The 9,245-nt window shown below is 40.5% G+C and overlaps 1 protein-coding gene across 2 annotated transcripts in view; it reads left to right on the forward strand.

The window, feature by feature from the left end:
• Window positions 1–7,262, forward strand: part of LOC145657019 (uncharacterized) — a 39,357-nt gene extending 32,095 nt beyond the window's left edge. The window contains exons 2-4 of one of the 2 annotated variants that reach the window (XM_081711216.1): window positions 4,607–4,808; window positions 6,216–6,291; window positions 6,530–7,262. In XM_081711216.1, coding sequence (XP_081567342.1) covers window positions 4,607–4,808; window positions 6,216–6,244 — 231 coding nt within the window. In that variant the 3' untranslated portion in view covers window positions 6,245–6,291; window positions 6,530–7,262. Of the gene's footprint in view, window positions 1–4,606; window positions 4,809–6,215 lie in introns of both variants that reach the window. The other variant, XM_081711214.1, reaches the window with a different exon arrangement.
• The last annotated feature ends 1,983 nt before the right edge of the window (window positions 7,263–9,245 follow it).

Consider the following 9,245-nt stretch of genomic DNA (forward strand, 5'->3'; position numbering starts at 1 on the left):
CTTATTCTCCGTCTTCTGCTCAGCTGCAAGGAGCCGTTTCACCTCAACAAGAGCTGCCCGCTTTCCCAGCCGCCGAGCGAGAGCCGCAAGGAGTACTTCTTGCATCATCATGATGAAGGCTTGATATTCACAGTCCCACTGCTTCTTCTTCTCCTGGCACCGGGGCCGGAGTTCTTCAACTTGCTGCTGGTAGAGCTGTGATTTGCACTGCCACTGCAACTTTAGGTCCTCTAGAATTTTTAGCTGGTCCTGGTAGCCATGGCGACTCCGCCTTGTACACACAGGCATTGGCACGTTTTCCCTTTCCAACCAGTCAGCTATTATCATCTGCTGCTCGCTGTTCAACTGGCAGAGTTCATCCCTTTCTGACAGGAGGCTCTGCAGAAGCGCTTGGTGTTCCTTATACTCAGCTTCAAGATTATATCTCTCCATCTCCAGCTGCTCTTTGGAAGCTTCAATGTCATGACATCCATCCAGACCAGTCTTCTGCAGCTGCTCATCTGAACCTAAAATTACAGGGCAGAGTTATACTAAAGAATCATCCAGTTCTATTAATTAACAGATGGCAACAGCTGATTTTGCCCTCTTGAAATTGAGCTATGTTCAGATGAGAAGGCTCAGTTTAAAAATATATTATGACTCTTCATATGAAACCATATGTTAAAAACCAACAGGAATGAATTGCCATGTAATTTTCTCTAGAATGTATAGACTTTATAGTTCTTTACCTTTTTTTCTCTGAAATGGTAGTGGATGGCTACCATTGATTGGAGGTAGAACAAGTTGAGCAAAATGTGTGCTGTCTCTAGTTTCTGGACTGTGCACACCCACATCAAGAGCCTAAACAAAGTATACAAGGTATTTTTCACACAAGAATCTACATACTGACACACAAGCACACATAATCATACACAACCTTCCATCATAGCCAAACAACGTTTTAATTAAATGTACTAAAAATGTATTTCTATTTGTTTCTTTCTTGGGGCACCAGTACAAATATTTTTAAGGTATCCCATATAATTTAAAGATTCAAAAACACATGCGCCTTCATTTCAGCATTTAAATAAAATGTGTATACACGTACCTGAACATTGTTTGATTTCTGAGCACTGTGGTTTGGTCTTATTGGTGGCAGCTTTGTGCAGCCACCTTTCCTCTGTTCCATATCTTCTGGCGCCTCTCGTCTTTTGATGTGAATTCTAAAGATCGATAAGCCTTTTAGTTTTTGGGGAACAGACCTCAGCCAATTACAATAAGCAGCAACAAAGCAAATGAGTACTATGGGAATGGTGAAAGGCGTGATTAATGTGATAACTTGTGTGACTTCACAGCCCCTTTATTACATCATAATTATGCCACAAGTACCATCTCCACATCAATATCAACTTGCTAAACCTGCTAAACCTTGCACAGTTCAAGGTTTTTTCCCTTTAGATTTTAATAAATTTATCTGCTCATTCAACCACACAAAAATCAAGCTAACGTGTATCAGAAACAGTGCACGCTGTAAACTTCACATGTGTAAAACCTAATAATGAAAGTTGACAATCCGCAAAGGTAGCTAAGCTAGCTAGCACAGTACTGCAGCTAATATTAGCTACATATACTAGCCAGTTAACTCTATTGTAGCGTCAGTACTTTTTAAACCTTCTAGTTTAAAATATTTTAATGACCGAGTATACGCACACACACACACACACAGAGGAATACAACACCTTACATTACAGCAACAGAAGTAACTATAGCAACAGCAGTATTCACCAGAGGACTACAACACCTTACATTACAGCAACAGAAGTAACTATAGCAACATCAGTATTCACCAGAGGACTACAACACCTTACATTACAGCAACAGAAGTAACTATAGCAGCAGTAGTATTCACCAGAGGAATACAACACCTTACATTACAGCAACAGAAGTAACTATAGCAGCAGTAGTATTCACCAGAGGACTACAACACCTTACATTATAGCAACAGAAGTAACTATAGCAGCAGTAGTATTCACCAGAGGACTACAACACCTTACATTATAGCAACAGCGGTATTCTCCAAAGGACTACAATACTTTACATAACGGGTATCCATAGCAATAGCAGAATTCTCCAGAGGCATACAACTTCAGGCGCATATCCTGTCATTAATCTTGCCACATTGCATTACTTGAAGCACAAAACCTGATAATCTGAGATTTATCTGGGATTGGATAGGTAAAAGGCATACTTGAAACTTACTTGATACTTAAAGCCAAAAGACCTAGATGTGCTTGCACTTGTTTTCTGTAGCCACCACCTTTTTTGTTGTGCGTGTCTGTATATGGTCTCATTAATGGGTGTGTAATGAAGACCATCAATAAGGAAGGTTAAATGGCTACTCTATCTTCTGTGCCACAGAGCTGGCTCTTTGATCTGGTGGTCAGGGCACATGTTTGTTATGGATGTGGATGTGGATTTGCTACCACACTGTCCTCAGCCTTCATGTCTTTACTTTTTTTTAAAGATTGGAGTTCTGTTATGGTGGTATGTTCATCAGACTTGAGGTGCTTGTTAAGGCATCATACAATTTTTAAAAACAATTAGATCTGCAGCAGATTATATTATTTGTGATACCTTTAAAGGGTAACGAGTCAGACTGTCAGAACGTGAATCAAATGAAAGCATACAACATAAAGCATACAGTCGTGGCCACACATTTGAGACTAGCACACATTTTGGTTTTCACAAATGTTGCTGCTTTAGTTTTTATGGTAGCAATTTCCATTCTACATCGTGAAGAGTGATTAGATGAATTGCAATTAATTGCAAAGTCATTCCTTACCATGAAAATTAACAATCACAAAAATTACTGCATTCAAGCCACTGCATTTCAGCCCTGCCACAAAATGGCCTGCTAACATAATTTCAGTGATCATATCAGCTGCTCACCACTCTGGTGGGTTTATTTGTAAACATATCAGCTACTCACCACTCTGGTGGATCAAAGCAGATAAAACCACACAAGCTGAGGTGTTATCCAGCTAGGAGTGTGTCTTTAGCTAAACCCCAACTTGTGGTAAACACCCACGTGCGGTAAACCCCATTTTATGGTCATAACATCTGGTGCACGTCACGCCGTGCTGTCACACATCTGCACTGAAGGCTTCGGCGCGAGCCTACGTCTTGTGTTGTGATCATCCATAGGGGTTTCTTGTTCTTTTAGGTAAAAATCTAAAATAAATGTGTTCTCCATCTTAATTAATCATATCTTGGGTCTAATGCACCTAAAGAAAATGTGTGTTAAGGCATATGTAGAACAGAAAAGTTTCACTTTTTGGAAATTCAAACCTTCCCTTTTTCTGTTAAATCCACTACATTTATAAAGATCACTTTCTTAGCTACTCATAAGGAAAGGTGGATAAAATATAGAGCAATACTGTGCAAATAGCTAATCAGTTCACTATAGTATATTTTGAGATCACATGAAAAAAAATCTAATTATCAATTCACTGTGATATTCTTGGAAAACACTTTGCAACATATTCAACATATGAGAGCAATGTTTTTACTGTAGGAATTTGAAGTATTTGGATGGCAAGCTTGTGTAAAATGTCTCTTTGGATCACTAAATACATAGCACATATTGAATCTTTATAAAATAAACAGATCAACTAATCCATTAAATTCGTGAAATACACTCTCTTATGTAGTTACTTTTAGTATGACTAAGTTGTTTTTACTGTAGAAATTTGGAGTAATGGGATGGCAATATGCTGTTAAATGTGTATTCAATTCACTATATATCACTACTTGAAGCTCTATAATAGTCTGAAATAGTTGCATGAAACAGTAATTTCGCATAAGTGGCGGTATTCCTAACGGACCTGCTAAAGCCACAAACTACAGGAACCGCTGTGGCTGTGGTTATATATCTAGACACAACTCATAATTTTAACTAATCATCCCATTGTAAATATCTTAGCCAGGTTAGCGCCTGGCCTGTATAAGAAAGCTAGCCAGCCTAGCTAAAATATCGTAGCCAGGAAACTGAAAGTAACGTTTATTCGGAACTCTGCTGAATATTGGTATCTTATAGGTTAGTTAGACTTAAGATAACCGTGTAGCTCTCCTAATATTCATGAATATTATCCTATGAGAGCTATCTATGCAGTTAACACTAGCTTACTATATTACTAGCTAGCATTAGCTGAACAGTTATATATAGTTAAGGTAACGACCGCAGCTGCATATATCTGAATTAACCTTGTTCAGATGACATTGTTGTGTTAAACAGGTCACACACGATGTCAAGTTTATGGTTAGTTAGCTATTTTTATTACATTACTGTTATAGAAGCACCAAACCAAAATAATTTTTAGCTGGGTGGCTAACTGTTTATTGTTATGCTAACTGGGCGTTTTCACAGATGTGCCTTTACTCATACCAGGTGAGAAACAGCTGCTCACTAAGACTTTGACCTTTTGAGTGTTTCGCATTTTCCTATGGTATTGGTGAGATGGCGATGGATCAGAGCTTCACAACATTATTGTGCTGTTAAGTGTCTATGTTTGCACATGTGTGCTGACTGACACAAGCTCCTGAGCTCTGCATGTGGCCTGCCTGGCAGGATGTCGTGTGTGAGGATGGTTCGGAGGACTACTACGCACAGTCCTCTCTGGCTGACTGGATCCAGCATGTGCTCAGCCACCTGAAACCATCACCTGGGTCCTTTGAGTCAGACACTGATGACATCACATCCACGCGGAATTACTGTGTGACCACAAGTGGAGACGCTGCTACAGGAGCTTGTAGAGCTCATTTTCACACAGGTACACACACAGATGACACCAATAATAAACACTGATCACATATGTACTATTTAACCCTTTAAAGTCAAGTGAAAGTACGGACAAATGAAATTCACACACCTGTTGGATGATCTGAAAATGAGTGCTCTCACTGAAAATGAGTGCTCTCACACAGTACCTGTGTGCCTCTCCCTGAGCTTCCCAGAGTAGCAGTACCTGTGTGCCTCTTCCCGAGCGTCCCAGAGTAACAGTAGCTGTGCGCCTCTTCCCGAGTGTCCCAGAGTAACAGTAGCTATGCGCCTCTCCCCGAGCATCCCAGAGTAACAGTAGCTGTGCGCCTCTCTCTGAGCATCCCAGAGTAACAGTAGCTGTGCGCCTCTTCCCGAGTGTCCCAGAGTAACAGTAGCTGTGAGCCTCTTCCCGAGCGTCCCAGAGTAACAGTACCTGTGTGCCTCTTCCCGAGCGTCCCAGAGTAACAGTAGCTGTGCGCCTCTTCCCGAGCATCCCAGAGTAACAGTAGCTGTGCGCCTCTCTCCGAGCATCCCAGAGTAACAGTAGCTGTGCGCCTCTTCCCGAGTGTCCCAGAGTAACAGTAGCTGTGAGCCTCTTCCCGAGCGTCCCAGAGTAACAGTAGCTATGCGCCTCTCCCTGACCGTCCCAGAGTAACAGTAGCTATGCGCCTCTCCCTGAGCGTCCCAGAGTAACAGTAGCTATGCGCCTCTCCCTGAGCGTCCCAGAGTAACAGTAGCTATGCGCCTCTCCCCGAGCATCCCAGAGTAACAGTAGCTATGTGCCTCTCCCCGAGCATCCCAGAGTAACAGTAGCTATGCGCCTCTCTCTGAGCGTCCCAGAGTAACAGTAGCTATGCACCTCTCCCCATTCTACATAGGCAGAATGCTCTGGTATGAATGAATCAATGAATGAATGAATGCCTGCTCTGGTAGTAAACAAGCTATACACACTACATGGTGTGATGAAACAGATGCTGTACTGCTAATTTTAGGACAATATATGGTAATTGGAATTATCTGTTAATCTGTGTTGAATAAATGGACTGGCTAATCTCACCTCCAGATTGCTTTACTATTAGTCACAAATACTTCCTGTTACAAAGTTTTTAAATGTGGTAGTGCTGTGGAAGACCAACACGCTTGCTGTAGAGTAAAATTACAAAATAAAAGCCACAGCAAATGTGATAAAGTGATGGCCCCTGTTGTTCAATGTATGTGTGTGTACTTGTGTGTGTGTACATATCTGCGTGCGTGCACGCATGTGTGTGTGCATATGTGTGTGTGTGACAGGAACCAGCTGTGTTGTGGGAAACACTACTGCAGAGAGGTAGAGGGGCAAGAGGCACGTTGTTAATTTGTTAGATGTTTAGATGGTTGTGATTCATATTGTGTCTCGCTCTCACTCTCTTTCTCTCAGTGCTGCACTCTATCTGGTTAAAGTGTTGAGGGGTGTGGTGAAGGAAACGGATGCAGCACACACTCCTGCCACACAGGTGTAGTATAACACATCCACACACTGCTCCTGTGTGTGTGTGTGTGTGTGTGTGTGTGTGTGTGTGTGTGTGTGTGTAGTATAGCACCAACACACTGCTCCTTTGACTAATGGTGTGTTCTGTTTAGACTGGTGAGAGGTTGGTAGTTTTGTTGTTGTGCATGTGTGTGTATGTATGTGAGTGTGTTCTGGTCAGGCTGGTGAGATGAAGGTGATTTTATTGTTGTGTATGTATGCAGGAGAGGATCATGGGTAAGGTGGACGTAGCCAGAGTAACTTCCTGTTTCAGAAACGCCTCGTGTCCTTGTGTCACGTCCACAGACCGGAGCGTTCCCCGTTTCCCGGGCAACCTAGTTATTTCTGGGTTTATGTCAGTTTCTGTGGTTATCTGTCTCCTCCCCTTAGTCTCCAGCTGTTTTGAGTTTGTCCCTAATTGTAATGTTATAAAAACCCCGTCCCTACGTATCCTGTTTGTTGGTCATTGGCTTAGTGTGGCTCGCATGGTTTCTGGTCAGTTCTCGTTTGGTCGCTATCATTGCATTTCTAGTCCGATCTCATTGTTTGGTTACTCTTGCTGCATGTTGCTTTCCTTGTTTAGTTCTGTATCTTCGTGCTCAATATTGTTTGTTCATCTTATATAGCCTAGTTCTGTGTTCCCGTTTGTCTGTCTTTATGCTCCCCGTTATGTTTTATTATTGTTGTTCTGTTAGTCTTTCTCTAATGTTTTATTCCCTCATTGCCCATTTCTCGCCATCACCCTGTTATCATCTTATTTTTCTGTTAGTCTGTTGTTCTTCATTCTATTCTATATTGTTAGTCTGTGTTGATTATTATTAAATGTATTATTTGTTTATTCTAGTTAATCAGTTTGGTTTGTTATGGCGTCGTCACTTCGCACGTGTGTTCGCTCTCCACCCCCTCCCGCGTTACACCTTGATGACTCGCCGAAAAAGCCCCCTCACAGGAGACATGTTCATCGACCTCTTCAACAGATTCCCTGTGAGAGAAAACACACACACCACTTTCACAAACAGCCTCACATACAAAGGGGTACCACACACAGACATATAAATTCAGCACATACTCAAAACATGCAAAAACACACATTTGTTCATATTTGGTACCTACAGAATTGAATCTATTCTGGTCTTATTGTTGAGTTACTGTAATATAATAACATTCATGTTCTCCACCTGCATCTGCTGGTGATGGCTCTTTTAGAATAATGTTACACAACAGGGTTAATGATCTACATAACAGTAGTGTAGTGGGTTAGCCACCTTAGCCAGTGCTGAACAGTGCTGTTGAAATGTGAGTTCTCACTAATGCCTTTATACTAAAGAATATGTGTGGTTTATGCAGTAAATAAGTTCATTGGTGAAAAAACTACTAATCCCTTTCCCTTTTGATTTTATTGCATGGGACAGCTAGTCTATTTAATGTTTTCAGGGGAGAGTTTTACTAAAGTTTGGAGTGTGAGGGAAAATGAGAAAATAATTAGATAGTTCACCTAATCACTAGTGGACAATAGTAGAAACACATTATCCTGAGTACACAAGAGAACCTAGCCTTTATAATCATTATAAATAGTTGTGCAGAGGAAAATGAACTCACCTTACCTACAAGGCAGTAGTTAAGAGGTAGGGGGTTCTACAAGAAGAAAATCTGACATTCTTCCATCAGTGCATATAAATGGAATGTAATACATTTTCAGTGCAAAAATACACCTGCCTGTAAATATTTTACAAAACCTCTATAGCTTTGTCTGATCATAATTAAAATATACTGTATTTGGAAACAAAGGTAAAACAACAGTGGTAAAACATTCAGTGATTGGAAGTTTATCATAATGAATTGCTGGCTGGTCACATTACCCAAAAAGTTGGGTGTTTTGTTTTTTAAATAAACACCCTGCTGTGACACAGCTCACAGGTGATGGTACTAATCCTCCCCAGAAAGCAAGACTTAGAGAATGTGTGTGTCCAAGTTGAAACCTAAGAGATGATTGCCCCTTTTCTAAATTTATTTCTACTCCATAAAAAAATATTTTGTTTTGCACAGACCAAGGTGTCATGTTCCCTTCAATAGTTGTTACAAGGCACTTTTGATCATTTTAAGAAATGTTGATATGGAAATATCTAAATACTGTTTGCATTAGTGATAAAAGTGGGATTGATTATTTTATCACCCAAACAGTGTGTGTGTGTGTTTGTAAAAGCTGATATCTATCCGTAAAGCATCCTTGAGTCTGAGAAATATATATAAATATATATATTATTATGTAACTAATAAGAAGAAGAGGAAGAAGGAGGAGGAGGAGGAGGAGGAGGAGGAGGAGGAGGAAGAGTCTACTCTGATGTGCAGGGTCCCCTCCACTAGAACTTCATGTAGGAGACGTTCTATTGTACAATGTACAATCAGTGTAGATGGACCACACACAGGTGATGTATTTTCTGTTTATTAAGTTACTTAAAACAATAAGAACGGTTCATATTACTGGTCAGTAAATGCGTTTATTATTCAAAACAGTGAGTTTCACTATATTTTCATTGTCTTAATACTGAAGTATATAGTTCAAACTAATGAAAATACAAAACAGCAGATTATAATAAATACTCACTTTTTACTGGAGCCAAAGTCATGTCGGTGTCTGTGTTCTTTCCTAAAACGACAGCAGACTTATAAGCAACCAAAAATCACACAGATAGAAACATAAAGAAAATAAAATCTTGCTATTTGATTTACACATGAGGTTACCTGAGAGTATCCTGAACATGACTGTGCTCAGGCAGGTTAAAGTCTTACCTTCTACGGTGACCCTAAAGGTGAATACAATCTCCTTATTCCTGATGTCCCATATGATGTAAACGCCACTGTCAGACTCTTTCAGCTGCAGACTGGAACTGAATGACACTCTCTGTTCATACTCAGAGACACACTGACCTGACTGCGTTT

This window comes from Electrophorus electricus, chromosome 1 (genome assembly GCF_041902795.1).
Source record: "Electrophorus electricus isolate QZ-2024a chromosome 1, ASM4190279v1, whole genome shotgun sequence".
NCBI lineage: Eukaryota > Metazoa > Chordata > Actinopteri > Gymnotiformes > Gymnotidae > Electrophorus > Electrophorus electricus.